The following is a 25,889-nucleotide window of genomic DNA, read 5'->3' as shown; positions in this document are numbered from 1 at the left end:
GAGTCGGCTTCTCAGCAGGAGAAACACCAATTTCGATTCCCCAAACGTACGCGCAATACGTTTTTTGATCACTCTAACTTCAGGGACGCTGTCCAGAAGCCCAGAGCGGTCCCGGACAAGCGCTTTGCTAAACGGCACACTGACACGCGTTACCCCTTTCCACCTGAAGTCGTTAAGGGCTGGGCACACTCTCCCAAGGTGGATCCTCCAGTCTCTAGATTGGCTGCTAGGTCTGTTGTGTCTGTTGCCGATGGCTCATCCCTGAAGGATGCCACTGACAGACAGACAGAGCTCTTGGTGAAGTCTATTTATGAAGCCACGGGGCGCGCCTTTCGCCCCGGCCTTTGCGGCCGTGTGGGCTCTCCAAGCAATCTCGGCATGTCTGACTGAGATTAATGCTGTCACGCGGAATTCTGCTCCACATGTTTCTTCCTTGACCTCTCAGGCATCAGCATTTTCGTCCTACGCTATGAACGCCATCCTGGACTCCGCTAGCCGTACGGCTGTAGCATCCGCTAACTCCGTGGCAGTCCGTAGGGCCATGTGGCTGCGCGAATGGAAAGCAGACTCTGCTTCCAAAAGGTTCTTAACTGGTTTGCCTTTTTCTGGCGACTGTTTGTTTGGCGAACGGTTGGATGAGATTATTAAGGAATCCTCGGGAAAGGACTCCTCCTTACCCCAGTCCAAACCTAAGAGACCTCAGCAGAGAAAAATCCAATCGAGGTTTCGGTCCTTTCGTCCCTCCGCCAAGTCCCAATCCTCTTCGTCCAACCGGCCGGAGAAAGACCAGAGGAACTCCTATGCGTGGCGGTCCAAGTCACGCCCCCAAAAGGCCGCAGGAGGCACTGCCTCCAAGACTGCCTCCTCATGACTCTCGGCCTCATCTAGCCACATCCTCGGTCGGTGGCAGGCTCTCCCGCTTTGGCGACGCCTGGTGGCCACACGTTCAAGACCGATGGGTGAGAGACATTCTGTCTCATGGTTACAGGATAGAGTTCAGCTCTCGACCTTCGGCTTGTTTCTTCAGAACTTCCCCACCCCCCACGCAGGCCGACGCACTTTTTCAGGCAGTGGACGCTCTAAAGATAGATGGAGTTGTGATTCCCGTTCCCCTTCAGGAACGTGGTCGCGGTTTTTACTCCAACTTATTCGTGGTGCCAAAAAAGGACGGGTCATTCCGTCCCGTTCTGGACCTCAAGCTGCTCAACAGACATGTGAGAACCAGACGATTTCGGATGGAATCGCTCCGCTCGGTCATCGCCTCGATGTCACAAGGAGACTTCCTAGCATCGATCGACATCAAGGATGCTTATCTCCATGTGCCGATCGCACCCGAACATCAACGTTTCATGCGTTTCGCCATCGGGGACGAACACCTCCAGTTCGTCGCATTGCCCTTCGGCCTGGCGACAGCCCCACGGGTTTTCACCAAAGTCATGGCATCCGTTGTGGCGGTCCTGCACTCTCAGGGCCACTCGGTGATCCCCTACTTGGACGATCTCCTAGTCAGGGCTCCTTCTCGGGTGGCGTGTCAACGAAGTCTTTCCGTCACTCTGGAGACTCTCCAGCAGTTCGGGTGGATCATCAATTTCCCGAAATCCAAGTTGACGCTGACCCAATCACTGACTTACCTCGGGATGGAGTTTCATACCCAGCCAGCGTTAGTCAAGCTACCGCGGGACAAACAGCTTTCTCTGCAAGCGGGGGTGCAATCACTTCTTCGGAGTCAGTCACACCCCTTAAGGCGCCTCATGCACTTCCTGGGGAATAGGGTTGCAGCTATGGAAGCAGTGCCGTTCGCGCAATTCCATCTACGGCCACTCCAATGGGAAATTCTTCGCAAATGGGACAAGAGTTCGGCTTCCCTCGACAAGAACATCTCTCTTTCCCTTGCAACCAAAACATCACTTCAGTGGTGGCTCCTACCCACATCTCTGTCTCGGGGAAAATCCTTCCTACCTCCATCCTGGGCCGTGGTCACCACGGACGTGAGCCTGTCAGGTTGGGGAGCGGTTTTTCTCCACCACAGGGCTCAAGGAACCTGGAATCCAATAGAATCGTCCCTTCAGATCAATATTCTGGAGATAAGGGCAGTATATCTAGCCCTATTGGCTTTCCATTGGTGGCTGGAGGGCAGGCAGATCCGAATACAGTCGGACAACGCCACTGCCGTCGCGTACATCAACCACCAAGGCGGCACTCGCAGTCGTCAAGCCTTCCAGGAAGTCCGCCGAATTCTGCAGTGGGTGGAAGTCACAGGCTCCACCATCTCCGCAGTTCACATCCCGGGCGTAGAAAACTGGGAAGCAGATTTTCTCAGTCGTCAGGGCATGGACGCGGGGGAATGGTCTCTTCACCCAGACGTGTTTCGAGAGATCTGTCGCCGCTGGGGAACGCCGGACGTCGACCTCATGGCGTCACGACACAACAACAAGGTCCCGGCCTTCATGGCTCGGTCTCAGAATCACAGAGCTCTGGCAGCGGACGCCTTGGTCCAGGATTGGTCGCAGTTTCGACTGCCATACGTGTTTCCCCCTCTGGCGATGCTGCCCAGGGTACTACGCAAGATCTGGTCCGAATGCCGTCGCGCCATTCTCGTCGCTCCAGACTGGCCGAGGCTGTCGTGGTATCCGGATCTGTGGCATCTCGCGGTGGGTCAACCGTGGGCACTTCCAGACCGCCCAGACTTGCTGTCACAAGGCCCGTTTTTCCATCTGAATTCTGTGGCCCTCAACCTGACTGTGTGGCCATTGAGTCCTGGCTCCTAGCGTCTTCAGGGTTATCTCAGGATGTCGTTGCCACCATGAGACAAGCCAGGAAGCCAACGTCCGCCAAGATCTATTACAGGTCTTGGCAAATCTTCTTATCCTGGTGCTCTGATAACGGTTTTCCTCCATGGCCGTTTGCCTTACCCAAATTCCTTTCATTTCTACAATCTGGAATGGACAAGGGTTTGTCCCTCGGCTCTCTCAAGGGCCAAGTTTCGGCGCTCTCCGTGTTTTTTCAAAAGCGTCTAGCCAGGCTTCCGCAGGTCCGCACGTTCCTGCAGGGGGTTTGCCACATGGTTCCTCCTTACAAACGTCCGTTGGAACCTTGGGATCTTAACAGGGTCCTGACGGCTCTTCAAAAGCCACCTTTTGAGCCGCTGCGGGATGTCTCTCTCTCCCGTCTTTCTCAGAAGGTGGCCTTCCTGGTGGCAGTCACATCACTTCGGAGAGTGTCTGAGCTTGCAGCGCTGTCATGCAAAGCTCCCTTCCTGGTTTTTCACCAGGATAAGGTGGTTCTGCGTCCTGTCCCGGAATTTCTCCCTAAGGTGGTATTCCCTTTTCATCTAAATCAGGATATCTCCTTGCCTTCCTTTTGCCCTAATCCAATTCACCAGTGTGAAAAGGATTTGCACTCTTTGGATCTAGTGAGAGCACTCCGGCTCTACGTGTCTTGCACGGCGCCCCTGCGCCGTTCAGACGCGCTCTTTGTCCTTGTCGCTGGCCAGCGCAAGGGCTCTCAGGCCTCCAAGTCAACCTTGGCTCGGTGGATCAAGGAACCGATTCTCGAGGCCTACCGTACTTCTGGGCTTCCGCTCCCTTCAGGGTTGAAAGCCCATTCTACCAGAGCCGTAGGTGCGTCCTGGGCATTGCGGCACCGGGCGACGGCTCAGCAGGTGTGTCAGGCAGCTACGTGGTCTAGTCTGCACACTTTCACGAAGCACTATCAAGTGCATACCTATGCTTCGGCAGACGCCAGTCTAGGTAGGCGAGTCCTCCAGGCGGCGGTTGCCCACCTGTAAGAGGGGGCCGTTTTCGGCTCTTTCTATTGAGGTATTGTTTTTACCCACCCAGGGACTGCTCTTGGACGTCCCAATTGTCTGGGTCTCCCAATGGAGCGACAAAGAAAAAGGGAATTTTGTTTACTTACCGTAAATTCCTTTTCTTCTAGCTCCTATTGGGAGACCCAGCACCCGCCCCTGTGCCCTTCGGGCTGGTTGTTCTTTTGTGTACACATGTTGTTGATGTTGATTTTTGTTTTTTTGGTTCATGGTCTTCAGTTCTCCGAACATCCTTCGGATTGAATTTACCCTAGACCAATTTATAAGTTTTCTCCTTCCTGATTTTGCACCAAAACTGAGGAGCCCGTGATCCACGGGAGGGTGTATAGGCAGAGGGGAGGGGTTACACTTTTTTAAAGGTGTGGTGCTTTGTGTGGCCTCCGGAGGCAGAAGCTATACACCCAATTGTCTGGGTCTCCCAATAGGAGCTAGAAGAAAAGGAATTTACGGTAAGTAAACAAAATTCCCTTTTTTGGGGGGATATACAGGGGGGTCAGGACATATATATACCACTTTAGAATACATCATAGGTGCTAAGGAAGATGGTGGTATGATTAGCTCATACACTAAAAAACTGGTGACAGGTTCCCTTCAAGATTTCGAACAATTTCTTGCACCTTGCTTCTACAGTAATGCTCAGCAGGGTTTCCAGCCAGGTGGACCGAAAATCCACTACAAAATTTCCTTAGTGGCAAAATTCAGGCCATATAATGGGAATTTTGTAGCTTGTTTCACTGTGGCGATGCTGTGCCATTCATGATGATGATGAGGATTTTAAAAAAAAAAAAAAAAAAGGGAAGAAATTTTAAAAAAATGGCCTCTGTAATGGGATTACACGTGCACCAGTCGACTTGTACGATCAATGGGCTGAATTGTTCCCATAAAGCCGGTGTCCCTCTTGCGATTGCCTCGCGTGTATCTCACGTGAGTTTCGCGGTGCATCACTGGTCACGGGCTCACACTCTGCTCACAGGAGCGGGTCGGTGCATGAGCAGAGTGTGAGTCCGTGCCGGGTGATACTCCGCGAAACTCACGCGAGATACACGCGAGGCAATCACAAGTGGGACACCGGCTTAAGACGGAGAGTTGGCCGCCTCCATGTGTAGGAGGTTTACCAAATACTGAACTCCACCCTACTCCTCTGTCACTTGTGTATTCCTCATGATATCAGGGAACATATGGATCACTAATGTTTCTTTCCCCCTTCGGTGAATGCCTCTTTCTTTTACGTACAAAATGAAGATAAATGATCTGCTTCAAGGTTTCCGAAACTATTGGGCTAGAGGCGTTGGGCAGACAGGGGCCGGTAACACGGATTCTGGCAAGCTAGCGCTAGAGCAATCCCACATAATGTGCTACTGGACAGTCCTCAAAACAGTCTAGTCCGGTGTGCCTGACAAGCCTTGTAAATCATCCCAGATCCTGATTCATTACTGGAAAAATCACTTAACCGCACAACCAATTAAATCCTCCGCGCGCAGCGAGCCGGTGGAATAGGGCTTTATATTCTATGGTATTTTAGTAAGTTAAATCCACATGGCCGAGATGTCTGTAGCTGTGCAAAAATGAAAATATGATCCAATCCAATTTGTTTAGCCTATTGACATTCCCGGCTATTTATACGTGTGTGTAGTTACATTAGGGTAGTATTCCCGGGCCGGTTGACACTAGAGAATTGTTGGGCTCTGAAAAAGCTAAAACACACGTCTTCTATATGGTGAGAGTGCACATCTGCGAGTATGTTGTTGCATCCGTGACACTGGTTCTCCTCGATTGGAGACAGGGGTCTGCTTTTATTTGTCAATTCTCCCATTAAAGGGAACCTGTCACCACTTTTTTTGGCCTATAAGCTGCAGCTACCACCGGGCTTGTATACATCATTCTAACATGCTGTATATAAGAGCCCAGGCCGGGGGTATAACATAACATAAAAAACACTGTATAATACTTACCTAACGGTCGCGCAGTGGGCCTTGTGGGCGTCTCCGTTCTCCGGTGCCGGCGCCGCCTCTTTCGGCCATCTTCGTCCTCTTTCTGAAACCTGGGTGCATGACGCGGCTACGTCATACACACTCGCCAGTCCTGCGCAGGCGCACTACAATACTTTGATCTGCCCTGCTCAGGACCTGAATGCCGGCGAGTCTGGATGACGTCGTACCCGTCATGCACCACAACTAGAGAAGTAGGAGCACAAAGATGGCCAAAAGAGACGGCGCCGACACCGGACAACGGAGACGCCTATAAGGCCCACCGCGCAACCGTTAGGTAAGTATTATAAAGTGTTTTTTATGTCCCCCGACCTGGGCTCTTATATACAGTATATGTATATGTATGTATGTGTATATATATATATATATAATATTATAGCATGTTAGAATGCTGTATATAAGAGCCCAGAGGTGGTGGTGGCCGCAGCTTATAGCCAAAAAAGTGGTGACAGGTTCCCTTTAAACAGTGCCCCTCTTGTCCCTGGGCTGTATCTGGTATTGCAGCTCGGCCTGATTTATGTGAGCTGCAATACCAGACACAGCCTGTGAATAAGAGTGGCACTATTTCTGCATTAATAGTTATATCCTTTTTATATACCACTAACCTATTTTGCAGCACTTTACAGGTCAGAAGGTCCAAGTATAAAAGTATAAACTGTACCAGACAGAGAGTAACATATACTTCATCAATTCAGATCCTGCTTATACTACTTACAGTATGCTCCAGCCATCATCAATACTATAAAATGTGAACCTGTATGAAGTCACCAGGCAGTATCTGTACATATCAATATGGAGTATGGGGGGGGGGGGGGGGAATGATAGAAAAGACCAGATTCTGAGGGGGAAGTAAAAATCTAAATTTGGTTTATGCCTAGCTAAAAGGATGTGTTTTTAGGATGTGCCATAATCTGCGGACACTGGGAAGTAATTAGATTGTCTGGGGTAGTGCATTCCAGAGAACTAGTGCAGCATGAGAGAAGTCCTGGAGACGGGAGTTGGAGGTTTGGATTATGGATGATGTTGTGCTTAAATCTTCCTCTGAATACAGAGCACGGGTAGGGTGGTAGACAGAGATAAGGGTGGAGAAGCAGGGCAGTATAGCACTGTGGAGAGCACAGGTAGGGTGGTAGACAGAGATGAGTGAGGAGATGTAGGCAGTGCAGCTTTGTGGAGAGCACAGGTAGGATGGTAGCTAGAGATGAGTGAGGAGATGTAGGGTGGTGCAGCACTGTGAAGAGCACAGGTAGGGTGGTAGACATAAATGTGGGAGGAGATGTAGTGTGGTACAGAACTGTGAAGAGCACAGGTGGGGGGTAGACAGATGTGGGAGGAGATGTAGTGTGGTACAGAACTGTGAAGAGCACAGGTGGGGGATAGACAGAGATGAGGGAGGAGATATAGGGTGGTGCAGCACTGTAGAGAGTACAGGTAGGGGGTTGTCTTAGATGAGGGAGGAGATGCAAGGCCGTGCAACACTGTGGAGAACACACATATGGTAGTAGGGTAGCCATAGATGAGGAGTAGATATAGAGTGGTGCACCACTGCAGAGAGTGCGGGTAGGGAGATAGATGAGGGAAGAGATGTTGGATGATGTAGCACTGTGGAGAGCACCGGTAGGGTGGTAGACAGAGATGAGTGAAGAGATGTAGGGTGTATCATCACTTTAGAGAGCCGAGTAAGTTAAGTTTGTATTCTTTTTTGTAGCAGGTGGGCAACCAGTGTAATGACTGGCACAGGGTGGAGGCATCGGTGTATTGGCTGTAGAGAGATATGATCCTGGTTGCTGCATTCAGGGGAGTTTAATGAGAGAATTAGCGATTATATTAGTGACTTGTATTCAAGATGAGATTGAATCGGAGAGACTGTAAGAAAAGGGTGAATTCTGTAGACACTTGGGCACATCTGCTCATTCCTTAGACAATGGCCAAAATATAGTCTAGGGATACATCTTTGGTGCATAGATTTGCTTTTTTAGAACCTAGAAATGCAATAAAATTCTTAAGAAATCTAACAACATATACAATACTTTATTGCATTGCTGGAGAAATCCCACCTTGTCTGTGCACATAGATTTTTTTTCTATTGCCACCTAAGTCTTTTGATATCTCATTGCTGGGCCAGTGAAAGAGTCAGTTGGCTCCTAAAGTCTACGGTATTATGTCCATCCCTGGCTTAGCGCTATTAGAAGCCCCTTAAATTTCCTCTGGGGTCAGTGAAACCTTTATCCCCTGCAGAGATTATTGCAGTGACAGGAAGGAGAGGTCCGGCCCTGAATGGGACACCAGGATTAGCCTTCCCCGCTGGTTTGTAATTACTCCATTCTGACGGGACACTTCTTTGGATGAAGTGATGCATAGTGTTGGTATCAATAGGCGGGCATACGTAATGTGATCTCGGGATGAGTTTTGCATTGTGTCGGTGGAACAGCATAGCGTGTGTTTATATACTCCGGCCAAACACTGGAATTCCTCTGGCATTGAGATAATAATTTGCACAGGCAAATTGCCTTCTTTACCGACAGTCTAATCCTTTCTTAATGTCAACCTATAGGCAACAAGAAAGAGGAAGATTGCCATTCGCAAAGCCCAGGGGAGAAACGCCGAGGCAATCCGAGAGCTGAATGAGTATCTGGAACAGTGAGTGTTTTACAAGGGGATTTTGTTTTGCGCTTCTGCTATATATATATATTTTTTAATTAAAATGGAATTTGCATTTGATTTAGCCCCTTTTTTTTTATTTCCAGTGTTGCTTTCCCACCCTTCCCATATTCCTCATGCATCTGACCTTCTTTTTTCAGATTTGTAGGTGACCAAGAAGCTTGGCACGAGCTTGCGGAACTTTATATCAATGAACTTGAGTAAGTCACAGATTTCCTACAAGTAGATGATGGTAAAGATCATAATATCAACTTAAATGTATCGCCTTCCATAGGATCGGTGCTGAGTGTTAGATCACTGGGGGTTGCACTACCTACCATGATAAGAAGGGGTCCAGGATGGATCTTTAGTCTTGTAGGCTTTGAGTGTCGTGGGAGTGAACATGCTACAGTAGATGGTTGGCCAGTCCAACTGCGGATCTCCATACCTGAACTAATAGCCCCATGGACATATATGACGTTATTTCAGGTGAGGAGAACCATACAGTATGTGGCAAAGCTGTTGGACTTACCTTACAAATGAATAGGAATTCACACCACCTTTGACAGCAGCATATATCAGGGCCAGCTCTCCTGATGGATACGGCATCTGTGTCTACTTTATTGTTGTAGCATATCCTCTGCATAGTCCATAAATGTGCGAGATAGGCATATCCATATAGGGATTGGGAAATAAAAATTCTACACTCACACTTCTCGCTCACTCTCTTCATCCGGATGTCTCGCTAGCTCTTGATCCAGCTGGCTCGCTTGCGCTCTTTCTCCGTCCGGCTCACCCCACTCTTTCTCCGTCCGGCTCGCTCCACTCTTTCGCCCTCCCGCCGCTCGCCCCGCTCTTTCGCCCTCCCGCCGCTCGCCCCGCTCTTTCGCCCTCCCGCCGCTCGCCCCGCTCTTTCGCCCTCCCGCCGCTCGCCCCGCTCTTTCGCCCTCCCGCCGCTCGCCCCGCTCTTTCGCCCTCCCGCCGCTCGCCCCGCTCTTTCGCCCTCCCGCCGCTCGCCCCGCTCTTTCGCCCTCCCGCCGCTCGCCCGCTCTTTCGCCCTCCCGCCGCTCGCCCGCTCTTTCGCCCTCCCGACTCTGGCTTATGTCTGGTACTGCAGCAGTCACTAGCATGGAGCTGAGCTGAATTACTGCAAGAATCCTAATCCTTTGTCAGTAGTGATGCTTTTTTTTTGGAAAATTTCAACCTTGTTTTCTAAATCTTATATAAAGAATGTGCAGATATTTGGCTTCTCTCTTTTTTTTTTCTCTTACATGCATGTACAGAGATTGCCGTGACTCAGATTAGTCCCTGTACCTATTTGGACTCTCAAAGTATTAAATTAAAGGGGTTTTCCAGGGGATACTATTTTCCAAAGTACCTGGATCAAACCGACATAATCCCAGGGACAGCAAAGATATTCAATGCAGATGTTGATCCTGGTCGGATCTGAACCCAGGACCTTTAACCACTGAGCCACCGTGCTGCCCATCAGGTCAATAACTGGCGGCTGTCTGGGATGTGACAATATGGCCTACACGTCACTCTACAATTGTGGCCTGGCCTCACACGGCTTCACTAATTCTTTAGAGGATGTAGTCACCCATGACTTTTTCCTTTATGATAACTGTAAAAGTGGCGCACAATTCTTGGTGAATGGATGTACGTTAACTTATCAGTGGTGATCTATGAGTGAATATTTATGTATATTTTCTCCCGCTTTTTCCCCATACAGCTATGCAAAAGCTGCTTTTTGTTTGGAGGAACTGATTCTGACGAACCCGCACAACCACTTCTACTACCAGCAGTTTGCTGAGGTGAGCGATCACTGACATATATAAAGTTCACCATTGGGCACTGTGGGGTTTAGGGTTTCCAGATATGTCTAGCCGATTTATCAATTGTGACTTTTTAAAAACGATCTTATTTTTAGCGTACATATACTCCAGTGCCCATACCAGGAGTGATTTCTTCGGCGCTCCATTGGGAGACCCAGACGATTGGGTGTATAGCTACTGCCTCCGGAGGCCACACAAAGCATTACACTAAAAAGTGTAAGGCCCCTCCCCTTCTGGCTATACACCCCCCGTGGGATCACGGGATGCTCAGTTTTCAAGCTTTGTGCGAAGGAGGTCAGACATCCACGCATAGCTCCACTGTTTAGTCAGCAGTAGCTGCTGACTATATCGGATGGAAGAAAAGAGGGCCCATATAGGGTCCCCAGCATGCTCCCTTCTCACCCCACTTGCGGTTTGTTAAGGTTGAGGTACCCATTGCGGGTACGGAGGCTGGAGCCCACATGCTGCTTTCCTTCCCCATCCCCCTGAGGGGCTCTGTGGAAGTGGGATCTTACCGGCCCCCAAACCCTGAGGCCGGGCTCCATCCACAGACCCAGAGACCCTGCTGGAGGAGCTGAGTACCGTCAGGGACAAGGCCCTGCAACATTCAGGTACTCTGTGTCCCCGCACAGACAGGCCACGCACACTCCAGACTTTCTGGGTGTGCTAGTGCGCCGGGGGCAGTAGCGCTGCGCGCTCGGGTTAGAGTCACTGCAGCTTAGCTGAGTGATTTTATGTGTTGGGAACTACCGCGCCGGCCGCTCCGGGAGCGGCGGCGCGGCTGGGACTTGTAGTGCGCCGGGGACTCGCGCTGACCGCGCTTTTACGGCGGCAGCGCTCATAAATCTAGTCCCCGGCTTTTGCGGCCTAGCTCCGCTTCGTTCCCGCCCCCACCCTGTCAATCAGGGAAAGGGAGAGACGCTGTTCTATAGTCAGCGCCGAGGGCTGGAGTCTTATTTACATACTCCAGCCCTCTCACTGGGCACAGTGGGGACGCAAGTTTCCCGCTCTTGGTCTCAACACGCCCAGGGCCCGCCCCTCTCCACAGGACGCCGGCAGCCATTCCTGCATGCAGTCTGGCTGGAGAACGGACACAGGCTCTGGGGGACTCAGACAAGGGGCTCTGGCGACCACACACCCGCGTTTATGCGGGCGGTAAGCTGCACATAAGTGCTGGCCCCACTAGTGCCACAGTGTTATTTGGTGCACTTTTTCCCTGTACCATATATATTTATATTGCACTGTACGGTCGCTTCTTGGCTTATACCCTATATTGCTCTGAGGAGACAACAACATGTCATCCGCAAAACGCAAGGGTGCCAAGGCACAGGCGGTATGCACTGCTTGTGCCGCATGTGGGGCTAATCTACCGGCAGGTTCCAATGACCCCCATTGTGTGCAATGTTCAATCCCTGTGCCACTTCGGCAGCCAGAGTCTATGGTAGTAGTGGCCCAGGCAGAGACGCCTGTGAACCCTGCCCCGGTGACGGGGACAGAATTTGCAATTTTTGCTGATAAGATGTCTGTGACTATGACAAAAATCCTGGAGACCTTGCAGTCCAGGCCAGTTACTCAGACCATGGACACTGCTGTGTCTATGCTCCCCGGTCCCCCTCAGTTGGAACTAATCCGTACTTCAAGGGGGTCCCAGGCATCACAGGCTGAAGACTCTGACTCGGATGACAGTCCCAGGCAGCCTAAGCGGGCTCGCTGGGAAAGACCCTCGACGTCATCACACTGGTCAGGATCTCAGCGAGAAGAGTCTCTGTATGAGGAGACAGAGGTGGGTGATCAGGAATCTAATCCTGACACCGCTCTCAATCTAGATACCCCTGATGGTGACGCTATGGTAAATGACCTTATAGCGGCCATCAATAGACTGTTGGATATTTCTCCCCCAGCCCCTTCAGCAGAGGAGGCAGCTGCACAGCAGGAGAAGTTCCATTTCCGGTATCCCAAGCGTAAATTGAGTACTTTTCTGGACCACTCTGACTTCAGAGAATCAGTCCAGAAACATCATGCTTATCCAGACAAGCGTTTCTCCAAACGTCTTAAGGATACACGTTATCCCTTTCCCCCTGACGTGGTCAAACGCTGGACCCAGTGTCCAAAGGTGGATCCCCCAATATCCAGGCTTGCGGCTAGATCCATAGTTGCAGTGGAGGATGGGGCTTCACTTAAAGATGCCAATGACAGACAGATGGACCTTTGGTTGAAATCTGTCTATGAAGCTATCGGCGCGTCGTTTGCTCCAGCATTCGCGGCCGTGTGGGCACTCCAAGCTATTTCCGCTGGTCTGGCACAGGTGGACTCTATCATACGTCCAGCAGTGCCGCAAGTGGCGTCCTTAACTACGCAAATGTCTGCGTTTGCGACCTACGCTATCAATGCGGTACTGGACTCTACGAGCCGTACCTCAATGGCGTCCGCCAACTCTGTGGTTTTGCGCAGAGCCTTGTGGTTAAAGGAATGGAAAGCAGATTCTGCTTCCAAGAAATGTTTAACCAGCTTGCCACTATCTGGAGACAGACTGTTTGGTGAGCAATTGGCTGAAATCATTAAACAGTCCAAGGGTAAGGACTCCTCCTTACCCCAGCCCAGATCAAGCAAACCTCAACAGAGGAAGTGGCAGTCGAGGTTTCGGTCCTTTCGAGGCTCGGGCAAGCCCCAATTCTCCTCGTCCAAAGGGACTCAGAAGGAGCAAAGGAGCTCAGATGCCTGGCGGGCTCACTCACGCCCCAAGAAAGCAACCGGAGGAACCGCTTCCAAGCCGGCTGCCTCATGACTTTCGGCCTCCTCTCTCCGCATCCTCGGTCGGTGGCAGGCTCTCCCGCTTTTGCGACATTTGGCTGCCACAGGTCAAGGACCGGTGGGTAACAGACATTTTGTCTCACGGGTACAGGATAGAGTTCAGTTCTCGTCCTCCGCCTCGGTTCTTCAGAACTTCCCCACATCCCGACCGAGCAGATGCCCTTCTGCAGGCGGTGGGCTCTCTAAGAGCAGAAGGAGTGGTGATCCCTGTTCCTCTTCAGGAACAAGGGCAAGGTTTTTACTCCAATCTCTTTGTGGTGCCAAAAAAGGACGGCTCATTCCGTCCTGTTCTGGACCTAAAACTGCTCAACAAGCATGTGAACGCCAGGCGGTTCCGGATGGAATCCCTCCGCTCCGTCATTGCCTCAATGTCTCAAGGAGATTTCCTTGCATCGATAGACATCAAAGATGCTTATCTCCACGTGCCGATTGCTACAGAGCACCAACGCTTTCTACGTTTCGTGATAGGAGACGACCATCTTCAATTCGTAGCTCTGCCATTTGGTCTGGCGACAGCCCCACGGGTTTTCACCAAGGTCATGGCGGCAGTGGTAGCAATCTTGCACTCTCAGGAACACTCGGTGATCCCTTACTTAGACGATCTGCTTGTAAAAGCACCCTCTCAAGAGGCATGCCAACTCAGCCTGAATGTTGCGCTGGAGACTCTCCAGACTTTCGGGTGGATCATCAACTTTTCAAAGTCCAATCTGTCACCGACCCAATCACTAACGTATCTTGGCATGGAGTTTCATACTCTCTCAGCGATAGTGAAGCTTCCGCTGGACAAGCAGCGGTCACTACAGACAGGGGTGCAGTCTCTCCTTCAAGGTCAGTCGCACCCCTTAAGGCGCCTCATGCACTTCCTAGGGAAGATGGTGGCAGCAATGGAGGCAGTCCCGTTTGCGCAGTTTCATCTGCGCCCACTTCAGTGGGACATTCTCCGCCAATGGGACGGGAAGTCAACATCCCTGGACAGGGAAGTCTCCCTTTCCCAGACGGCCAAGGACTCTCTGCAATGGTGGCTTCTTCCCACCTCATTATCACAGGGAAGATCCTTCCTACCCCCATCCTGGGCAGTAGTCACGACAGACGCGAGTCTGTCAGGGTGGAGAGCAGTTTTTCTCCACCACAGGGCTCAGGGTACGTGGACTCAGCAGGAGTCCACCCTTCAGATCAATGTTCTGGAAATCAGGGCAGTGTATCTGGCCCTACTAGCCTTCCAGCAGTGGCTGGAAGGAAAGCAGATCCGAATTCAGTCGGACAACTCCACAGCGGTGGCATACATCAACCACCAAGGAGGGACACGCAGTCGGCAAGCCTTCCAGGAAGTCCGGCGGATTCTGATGTGGGTGGAGGACAGAGCATCCACCATATCCGCGGTTCACATCCCGGGCGTGGAAAACTGGGAAGCAGACTTCCTCAGTCGCCAGGGTATGGACGCAGGGGAGTGGTCCCTTCACCCGGACGTGTTTCAGGAAATCTGTTGCCGCTGGGGGGTGCCGGACGTCGACTTAATGGCGTCTCGGCACAACAACAAGGTCCCGACCTTCATGGCGCGGTCTCGCGATCAAAGTGCTCTGGCGGTAGACGCCTTGGTGCAAGATTGGTCGCAGTTCCGGCTCCCTTATGTGTTTCCACCTCTGGCACTCTTGCCCAGAGTGCTACGCAAGATCAGATCCGATTGCAGCCGCGTCATACTCGTCGCTCCAGACTGGCCGAGGAGGTCGTGGTACCCGGATCTGTGGCATCTCACGGTCGGCCAACCGTGGGCACTACCAGACCGACCAGACTTACTGTCCCAAGGGCCGTTTTTCCATCGGAATTCTGCGGCCCTGAACCTGACTGTGTGGCCATTGAGTCCTGGATCCTAGCGTCTTCAGGATTATCCCAAGGGGTCGTTGCCACCATGAAACAGGCTAGGAAGCCCACGTCTGCTAAGATCTACCACAGAACGTGGAAGATATTCTTATCCTGGTGCTCTGCTCAGGGAGTGTCTCCCTGGCCATTTGCATTGCCTACTTTTCTTTCTTTCCTGCAATCTGGGTTAGAAAAAGGTTTGTCGCTCGGCTCCCTTAAAGGGCAAGTCTCGGCGCTATCCGTCTTTTTTCAGAAGCGTCTAGCACGACTTTCTAAGGTGCGCACGTTCCTGCAGGGGGTTTGTCATATCGTACCCCCGTACAAGCGGCCGTTAGATCCATGGGATCTGAACAGGGTACTAGTTGCCCTCCAGAAGCCGCCCTTCGAGCCTCTGAGGGATGTTTCACTTTCTCGACTATCACAGAAAGTGGCTTTTCTGGTAGCGATCACATCTCTTCGGAGAGTGTCTGAGCTAGCACCGCTGTCATCCAAGGCTCCTTTCCTGGTCTTCCACCAGGACAAGGTAGTGCTGCGCCCCATTCAGGAGTTTCTCCCTAAGGTGGTATCCTCTTTTCATCTAAATCAGGATATCTCCTTGCCTTCCTTTTGTCCTCATGCAGTTCATCGGTATGAGAAGGATTTACATTTGTTAGATCTGGTGAGGGCACTCAGAATCTACATTTCCCGCACGGCGCCCCTGCGCCGCTCCGATGCACTCTTTGTCCTTGTCGCTGGTAAGCGCAAAGGGTCGCAGGCTTCCAAAGCCACCCTGGCTCGATGGATCAAAGAACCAATTCTTGAATCCTACCGTTCTGCTGGGCTTCCGGTTCCTTCAGGGCTAAAGGCCCACTCAACCAGAGCCGTGGGTGCGTCCTGGGCATTACGACACCAGGCTACGGCTCAACAGGTGTGCCAGGCAGCTACCTGGTCGAGTCTGCACACTTTCACCAAACATTATCAGGTGCATACCTATGCTTCGGCGGACGCCAGCCTAGGTAGAAGAGTCCTGCAGGCGGCAGTTGCCTCCCCGTAGGGGAGGGCTGTCTTTGCAGCTCTAACATGAGGTTTTTTCTTTACCCACCCAGGGACTGCTTTTGGACGTCCCAATCGTCTGGGTCTCCCAATGGAGCGCCGAAGAAGAAGGGAATTTTGTTACTTACCGTAAATTCCTTTTCTTCTAGCTCCTATTGGGAGACCCAGCACCCGCCCTGTTGTCCTTCGGGATTTTTGTTTTTTTCGGGTACACATGTTGTTCATGTTGAACGGTTTTCAGTTCTCCGATGTTACTTCGGAGTGAATTTGTTTAAACCAGTTATTGGCTTTCCTCCTTCTTGCTTTAGCACTAAAACTGAGCATCCCGTGATCCCACGGGGGGTGTATAGCCAGAAGGGGAGGGGCCTTACACTTTTTAGTGTAATGCTTTGTGTGGCCTCCGGAGGCAGTAGCTATACACCCAATCGTCTGGGTCTCCCAATAGGAGCTAGAAGAAAAGGAATTTACGGTAAGTAACAAAATTCCCTTCTTTATTTACGGCTGCATTTTTGCTCAAAATATGACATTTTAGCAGAAGTGCCTTTTACTACGCCTAGTGCACAAGTTGTCCGTTACCCATCATGGTAGCCATCATTTTCTAGCCCCCTATTGATGATTGTGCTTTTATTTTACAGGTGAAATACACTCAGGGTGGACTTGAAAACCTCGAACTGGCTAGAAAATATTTCTCCCAGTCCCTGAAGCTGAACAATCACAATATGAGAGCGTTATTTGGCCTTTATATAGTAAGTTATTCGGATGCACTGATGGATTGTTAGCAGGTACGAGCCTTCCAGGTAACCAGGGTCTCTTATCTTTCCGGTTCGCTCTTCTGCTTAACGTTTTGTTACCTTATAATTACTCTTGGGTAATACCGTGTTTCCCCGAAAATAAGCCCTAGGAGGAATTTTTGGCGTAAGGCTTAAATATAATCCCTACCCCAAAAATAAGTCCTAGTTGCTGTGCAATAAAGAAGTGTCCATGTAGCTAAAAAAAATACTGAAGGACATTTCATTATAAAAAGAAGACACCCCAAAAGAGGGAAATCCCCCCCCCCCCAAAGCAACAAAAAAGAAAAACTTCATTATAGAAAGCAGACACCCCCAAAAGAGAGAAGACCCCACAATCATACTCACCAGACGGAACGGGACAACGTGCACTGGAACGCACACCCGCACACATCGGGTGACGCACACCCGCACACATCAGGTGAGGCACACCCGCACACATCGGGTGGCGCACACCCGCACACATCGGGTGGCGCACACCCGCACACATCGGGTGGCGCACACCCGCACACATCGGGTGGCGCACACCCGCACACATCGGGTGGCGCACACCCGCACACATCGGGTGGCGCACACCCGCACACATCGGGTGGCGCACACCCGCACACATCGGGTGGCGCACACCCGCACACATCGGGTGGCGCACACCCGCACACATCGGGTGGCGCACACCCGCACACATCGGGTGGCGCACACCCGCACACATCGGGTGGCGCACACCCGCACACATCGGGTGGCGCACACCCGCACACATCGGGTGGCGCACACCCGCACACATCGGGTGGCGCACACCCGCACACATCGGGTGGCGCACACCAGCACACATCGGGTGAGGCACACCCGCACACATCGGGTGAGGCACACCCGCACACATCGGGTGAGGCACACCCGCACACATCGGGTGAGGCACACCCGCACACATCGGGTGAGGCACACCCGCACACATCGGGTGAGGCACACCCGCACACATCGGGTGAGGCACACCCGCACACATCGGGTGAGGCACACCCGCACACATCGGGTGAGGCACACCCGCACACATCGGGTGAGGCACACCCGCACACATCGGGTGAGGCACACCCGCACACATCGGGTGAGGCACACCCGCACACATCGGGTGGCGCACACATCAGGTGGCGCACACCCGCACACATCAGGTGGCGCACACCCGCACACATCAGGTGGCGCACACCCGCACACATCAGGTGGCGCACACCCGCACACATCAGGTGGCGCACACCCGCACACATCAGGTGGCGCACACCAGCACACATCAGGTGGCGCACACCCGCACACATCAGGTGGCGCACACCCGCACACATCAGGTGGCGCACACCCGCACACATCAGGTGGCGCACACCCGCACACATCAGGTGGCGCACACCCGCACACATCAGGTGGCGCACACCCGCACACATCAGGTGGCGCACACCCGCACACATCAGGTGGCGCACACCCGCACACATCAGGTGGCGCACACCCGCACACATCAGGTGGCGCACACCCGCACACATCAGGTGGCGCACACCCGCACACATCATGTGGCGCACACCCGCACACATCAGGTGGCGCACACCCGCACACATCAGGCGATGCCAATTGCTTCTGGCTGGCAGCGAAATCTGGGACCCAGTGCAGTGGAGCACAAGGACTTGTGGTGGAACGCATTGAGGACCTGTAGTTGAATGCATAGATGTGTTCCACTGCAGGTCCTCGCAATCCAGTGCACTGCATCCCAGGTTCCCCTGCCAGACAGAAGCAATTGGTATCACCAGATGTGTTCAATGTGTGGTGTGTGTATGTGTGTGAGTGATGTGTGTGTGTGTGTGTGTGTGTGTGTGTGATGTGTGTGCGCACGCTCATGTGATCTGATGTATGTGACTGTGTTGGCCAGAAGCAGGGGAGGACTGCATGGAGAACACCTGCTGGGAGCTTCCACCAAAGATCACAGGAGGACCTGGGAGCGACACAGACATCTGGGATCTGGTATGATTTTCCTGGGAAGGTGGATTTGCTTTTTAGGGGGTTAAGTGGGAGGGGGGAGAGTAAGCCCTACCCTGAAAATAAGCCCTAGAACATTTTTCAGGGCAAAAAATAATATAAGACATTGCCTTATTTTCGGGGAAACACGGTAGATTGCCCCACCTGTTCTATAAAAAGACACTTTGCCCCATGGAGTGATTTGACCTCTAGATTGGGGACACCGCTGCATGGAGCATGAAGCATAGGGTACTACATGTGCCTTCCTCTTCCATGATAGCGCCTGTACATGTGGCCACTGTCCTGGAGAAACTTCCAGTTTTTTATCATTTAGAAATTGTGAGACCACCAAATATATATATTCACTATTGAGCGTAATATTCCTCATTTTTATAATTCGGCAGAAAACCTGCCACGTGCAGCACTTAAAAGGGCGGAAGATTGTAAGTAATTGTGACTTCTTCATAGAGATGAGGGAATAAATTCGCAGCACTCTGGTCCAGTGGCCAGGTCAGCACTCCGTGGCTGGTGGCTGGCGAACCGCCTTGCCGGCATCCGTTGGTTTTACTAATGTGTTCACTATAGGTGGATACAGAAGCCCGTCGCTCACGAGCGCTAAGTGTCCTCTCTTTTCTCATTTTAGTCATCACTCCACATCGCGGCTAATCCGAAGGCCAGCGCAAAAATGAAGAAGGACAATGTGAAATTTGCTACGTGGGCCGCTAATCAAATCAAAAAAGCTTACCAGGTACAGAATCGGCTTTATTCATTATCTTCATTGCATGCATTTACATACTAATAATTCTGAAGCTGTTATTTTCTTTCGTAGGTGGCAAAAGTTTTAAAGGGGGATATCTGGGGTTTTTGAAAACCGTCCGAGATCAGGAGAAAAGCGTTAATACACCACTTAAAGGGGGTTTCCACTTTTAAAAAAGAGGAGCCCAAAAGTTTCCTCATCTAAAATAAGAAAATCAGGTAGTACTCAGTCTCTCCGGGTCCAGTGCCAGCTCCCCGGTCTTTATTTTGGCCACAGTGGTGACATGTCGACCACTCACACCAAGCTGCAGCCAATCACTAAGCCTGAGCAGCCCAGCCAAGGTAGACTGTACCAGCCGCTGAGCTTCCCTCGGTGATTGTCTGCAGCGGTGATGTGAGATTAAAGCAAAAGAGCTGGCACTGGATACAGCGAGAGGTGAGTACCATCGATTCTGTTATTTCATGTGATCGGAAACATTTCCAAAAGTGTAAATCCCCTCCTTATTGATTGAATTCAGGTTTTTCATTCAGTCCCATTACCAGAATTCCCCATCACTCCTCTTGGGAAGACGTCGCGTACATCTTCCTGACTGCTGCTGTCAATCGTCCAATGCTCAATCTGCCTGATTTTGGTGGTTTTTGGGTGTCAGATCATCCATCAATAGGATAAAGAGCTGCACACTAGTCACAATGTATAGGGAATGATGAAAAGCAGAACTGCTATGGGAATACTAGACTGAAAAATACAATGAACGATCTGAAAAAGTGAAAAACATGAAAATGGAATATGCATAACTGCTATGAATAATAGGAATATAAGAGATGTTTAGCCATTGTATTGATCAATGAGTCTTGCACCTTGTTCACACCATTGGTGTTCCAGATGTACATTCTTTAATTAGTATGCATCTTCTGTCTGAGAACCCGCCCCACCTATAGCCATGTGTCTTATTTCACATATACAGTGTGTCCATCCATATCCTTTTCACCGCCATTAACATGAGAACAGCAGCAGCTATAGGCATAGAAGTGGTGCCTAGGTATAGTAAAGCAGCCATGCGCTACACAATGAAACCACCTATAGCGCCACCTGGTGGAAAACAACGGAGTTAGCATTTTTATCTCGAAAATGGAACGAGATAGAGACAAAGTAAATTACAAAGTTGTAGGGCATCATCAATTCAGTACGAGTCGACACCTTGCATACAGAACTGCTATGATATGAAACCCATGACGCCCCCAAAACATTGAATGCTGGTCACGCATATGGTGCTCATTTAACTTTGATGCTCAAAGTGGCCCCCGTCAGCTGCAATGCACATCTGGACTCTGCACAGCATACTGTATCTTGCTGCACGTTGTTCAATATGGTAGGTGACACGTTTGCACAAGCATCTGTGATACGTCGTCGTTGGTCCTGCAATGTTGGTGGAGGGGTTGCATACACCATAGAAAGAAGTCCAATGGGGTCAGGTCAGGTGAGCGTGGAGGCCACGCCTCGCAGCCACCATACCCAATGGCTTGTAGGAAGGTCTCCATGAGGTATCGCTTCACGTCCGCAGCCTTGTGAGTTTTACACGTTCTAATCATAGCATTTCTGTGTGCAAGGTGTCGATTCGTATTGAATTGATGATGCCCTACAACTTTAATTCACTTTTTTTCTCTACCTCGTTCCGTTTTCGAGATATAAATGCTAACTCCGTTGTTTTCCACCAGGTGGCGCTATAGGTGGTTTCATAGTGTAGCACATGGCTACTTTTACTATACCTAGACACCACTTCTATGCCTATAGCTGCCGCCGTTCTCATGTTAATGGCGGTGGACAGGATATGGGTGGACACACTGTATGGCTTGGTCCTTTGCTTCCCATACAGAGCAAGTTTTTTAACTGCAGGTGAGGTTACACGTAGGTTAGGGACCCCAAATATAGAGATTACCTTGACGAGGTTTGGGGCTATTTTGCATTGATCAATACAATGGCTAAACATCTCTTGTATTCCTATTATTCATAGCAGTTATGCATATTCCATTTTTGTTTTTCACTTTTTTCAGATTGTCCATTGTATTTTTCAGTCTAGTATTCCCATAGCAGTTCTGCTTTTCTTTATTCCCCTATACATTGTGACGTGTGTGCAACTCTTTATCTTATTGTATAGTTATGGTTTTGAGTCTTGCACCTTGTTCACACCATTGGTGTTCCAGACGTAAATTCTTTAATTAGATCATCCATCAAGAAATCATTGTCCCCTGCTGCCTGCAAATACAGCGTATTGTCCCCTCTTGCACCTGTTACATAATGCACCCACCAATTCAGACATTCCCCTAGCACCCCTAATCCGCTCCCTCAATCATTTACTATGGTGGTGTTCTATTTGCCTCATTCCTTTATATGATGCGGAGACGTTCTTGCTGTTTTAGGTTCCTGGTCAGCGGTTTTGCATGCTTTTAAAACAGGGGAACCGTTGGCTGCGAGACGCCGTATATTGTTACTTAGACAGCACTTTAATGAGATCCCATTCACTTTTATTTTTCCAGTCATCCGCTTTTTTTTGGACAAGTTATTGAATTTTAATACGCCCGACCCTTGTTTAAAATTGTAGATGTGGCGGAGCTGCGATCATTTCGGTGTAACCACTTCAGATTGCTCCTCGTGATTAATGTAGACAGACTAATTGCTTGTCAGAGAAAATGACCTCCGTCAGCTGCTTGTAAGCCGCTGATTGGAATTATGTTTGACAGCTACAATATTTAAGAATTCTTCGAGAGCAACCCGTCCAAGTACAGCTAAGTCCCGGCGGCCCGACTTTACTAAAATCTCGGATTTTGCCGGTTCTAATATAAATATTGCTTTTGCACGTTGTCTTTTTAATCAGCATGTGGATCTTTTGGCCTCTCATTACAATCTTTTTTACATACCTCAAGATTGAAATTGCAGCACCAAGAAGGAAAAGTCATGGAATTATGGAAATATCAGGATGGATAGATATGCTGCTGATATAATTTTCAAAACCTCTCAATTTATGCAGTACGAAATTTCAAGCACCTCGTGCCAAAATACCCACACTTTATATGGCTTGGGTGCTGAGGTTTTTAAGGGTTGTCTTAGGAATGTTCTTCCACAATCATCAAGATCTGCTGCTGGCAGCTCCTTTTGCAGTGGCTAACCAGTGACGTCCCAAATGTGCTCGACGGGAGACAAGTCCGGAACTGCTGCAGTCCACAGTAGCACATTTAGGCCATGCAGACTGCAGTATTGCAAGCATCGTGCAACTTGACACTGACGTGTTGAAATATGGCTCCTAGGACACTTTCACGTATCTTTTTGAAGGCTTCTCCATTGCTTTGCCCACGTGGCCACAAGGCCAATCTCCAGCTATCATTGCATCTGTGTAAAAAGGTGTACTCATCACCGAAGAGGACTGACTTCTGTTCCAACCTCCATTGCTGTTTTGCTCTGCTCCATGACAGCCTTTGAGAGCAGTGGTGTGAGGTCAGTGGATCACCAGAAGCTGAGACTTCAGGCTCGTAGCCCACTGTTGTGCAAACTCCTTCTGATGGTTTGTGTAGACACTGTCTGACCCCTTTGATGTCTAATTTTACTTGTGGATGACTATGGGCATTCATTTAATCTGATGAGACGAAATCATGTTGGCAATGCCGTGAAGAGGGAACGTCATACCGGTCCTACTCTTGGTATTACGATGTGGGGTGGTATAATATACGGTAGTCAGACCCCTTTAGTCTTCATCCCAGGTGCACTAACAGCGCCACGTTAATTTGATCATGGATCCAATGGTACAGCCATTTCTCCAAAGTGTCCCAAGAGCCATTTTTCTACCTGATAACCCCAGGCTGCATGTTACTTTTCCTACTGTATGGCCTTATGGCCTAAACATGCTACCCTGGCAATCAGTGTCTCCGGACTTGACCCCCATCTAGCACAACTTGGATGTCACTGGTCGGCAATTGCAAAGAAGCTGCCAACAGCAGATCTTGATGATTTACCCAAGTGCATTCAGCATGACAGAACATTCCTCAGACAGCGTGACTCTGGCGGAAGCCAGGTACCACTCTTAGGGAAGTGACAGGGACTGTGGCAGCTAACCCCCAGAATTGGTGACGGACTAAGGCACAGGTATCGGCAGTTATAGTCTAGGTGACTGAGGCAGACAGGCAGGCGGGTATGAACACCTCTGATGGGCACAGCAGGGACACATAGGTGTGGGAAGGCAGGTACAGCTGACAGATACAGGGACAACGGGATCTGACAAGTAACTAGCTAGCAGACTGACTGACTAACTAAAGGCGTTGCGCAGGCACCTCCCTTAATGGTAGGTTGCCTTAAATACATAGTGCCTCTCAGCCATAGGCATGTCCTGGAAATAGTGCACCGACCCTTTAGGAGGAGAGCTGGTGTTCACATGCATATTAGGCCTGTTCCCAGGGAGCCTGTGCTGTGTGCACAGGCCCAGGGGTGAGAGGAAGGAAGACTAGCACAAGGGCGGCCATGGAGCTGCGGGAGAAAACGCAACCCGGCAGAGGGGGTGAGTAAGTTGGTGTTCCCTGCAGGGACACCGATGCTACAATGCGTTATTAGGACTTGATGATTAGAACTGAAACAAGGTCAAGACCTGGCATCACTATGAGCTCATCCAACACCAAAGCCAATAATATGGAGTTATCCTGATTAGCACATACTAAACAGTTCCCAAATTTATAGGGTAGGAGATAACTGCCCGATCACTGGGGAACCCCACTGATATGTAGACCGACCAGTCTCAGACGAACATGAAGGTCTTCAGTAGGACAATATCGGCGATGGCTTATTTCCCTGAAAATAAAATAAGGTCAAGTCACGTATCGTAGTACGGCTATGATGTGAAAGAAGCTGAACTGCAATACCACACACCACCTGTAGTCATAGGAGGTGCTGTTTACGGAAGAAAGCAGCCATGTTTTCTTTGTCGCTCCATTGGGAGACCCAGACAATTGGGTGTATAGCTTCTGCCTCCGGAGGCCACACAAAGTATTACACTTTAAAAAGTGTAACCCCTCCCCTCTGCTATACACCCTCCCGTGCATCACGGGCCCATCAGTTTTTATGCTTTGTGTTGAAGGAGGCACACATGCACGCAAGCTCCACAAGTTAGTCGGCAGCAGCTGCTGACTATATCGGATGGAAGAAAAGAGGGCCCATTACAGGGCTCCCGGCATGCTCCCTTCTCACCCCACTCTGAGTCGGCGGTGCTGTTAAGGTTGAGGTACCCATTGCGGGTACACAGGCAGGAGCCACATGCCGTTTTCCTTCCCCATCCCTTACAGGGCTCTGGGTGAAGTGGGATCCTAAACGGTCTCCAGGCACTGGGACCGTGCTCCCTCCGCAGCCCCTGGGGGAATCTGCTGGACAGGAGCCCGAGTATCGTCAGGGACATGGCCCTGCTACTCTGAGGTACTCTGTGTCCCCTTGGGGACGGTGCATAGAGCGCCTGTTTGATACACGCTGCAGCAGCTGCTGGGTGTGTTGGTGCGCCGGGACTACCGCGCTGGCTGCGCTTGTTTGCCGGCCGCGCTTATAACTCGAGTCCCCGGCTTTTGCGGCCTAGTGCCGCATATTCCCGCCCCCGGGCCTGCCAGTCAGGAGTAAGGGCGGGACGCTGCACGGAACGTCAGCGCTGAGGGCAGGAGCATAGTTTGTATCCTCCTCCCCCCTCACTGTGCACAGTGGGGCACCAGATTCCCGCACTTTTTAGTGCACGCCCACGGCTCCCTCTTCCTCTCAGAACGCTAGCAGCCATTACTAGCAGCACGGCTGACGCTGGGGATCTTCAGAGACGAGTTCCAACAGCGCTGGGAGCCCAGGCAGGGAATCTGGTGGTCACACAAACGCTGAGGGCGGTCGGTAAGCAGCACCTGTTACTAGGTGCTTGCTCCCCTGGGTGCAGAAGTGTATATTTATATCCTTATTTCTTCGGCGCTCCATTGGGAGACCCAGACGATTGGGTGTATAGCTACTGCCTCCGGAGGCCACACAAAGCATTACACTAAAAAGTGTAAGGCCCCTCCCCTTCTGGCTATACACCCCCCGTGGGAACACGGGATGCTCAGTTTTCAAGCTTTGTGCGAAGGAGGTCAGACATCCACGCATAGCTCCACTGTTTAGTCAGCAGTAGCTGCTGACTATATCGGATGGAAGAAAAGAGGGCCCATATAGGGTCCCCAGCATGCTCCCTTCTTACCCCACTTGTGGTTAGTTAAGGTTGAGGTACCCATTGCGGGTACGGAGGCTGGAGCCCACATGCTGTTTTCCTTCCCCATCCCCCTCAGGGCTCTGGGTGAAGTGGGATCTTACCGGTCTCCAGGCACTGAGACCAGGCTC

At 50.8% G+C, this 25,889-nt stretch overlaps 1 protein-coding gene across 2 annotated transcripts in view; it reads left to right on the top strand.

Annotated features, from left to right (window-relative positions):
- Nucleotides 1-25,889, top strand: part of EMC2 (ER membrane protein complex subunit 2) — a 142,553-nt gene that overhangs the window by 92,365 nt on the left and 24,299 nt on the right. For both annotated transcript variants that reach the window (XM_075352954.1, XM_075352955.1), the window contains exons 7-11: nt 8,369-8,454; nt 8,616-8,675; nt 10,187-10,268; nt 16,625-16,735; nt 19,401-19,505. In XM_075352954.1, coding sequence (XP_075209069.1) covers nt 8,369-8,454; nt 8,616-8,675; nt 10,187-10,268; nt 16,625-16,735; nt 19,401-19,505 — 444 coding nt within the window. The remainder of the gene's footprint in view (nt 1-8,368; nt 8,455-8,615; nt 8,676-10,186; nt 10,269-16,624; nt 16,736-19,400; nt 19,506-25,889) is intronic.

This window comes from Anomaloglossus baeobatrachus, chromosome 6 (assembly GCF_048569485.1).
Source record: "Anomaloglossus baeobatrachus isolate aAnoBae1 chromosome 6, aAnoBae1.hap1, whole genome shotgun sequence".
Classification (NCBI taxonomy): domain Eukaryota; kingdom Metazoa; phylum Chordata; class Amphibia; order Anura; family Aromobatidae; genus Anomaloglossus; species Anomaloglossus baeobatrachus.
This window is presented reverse-complemented; position numbering and strand designations above follow the sequence as displayed.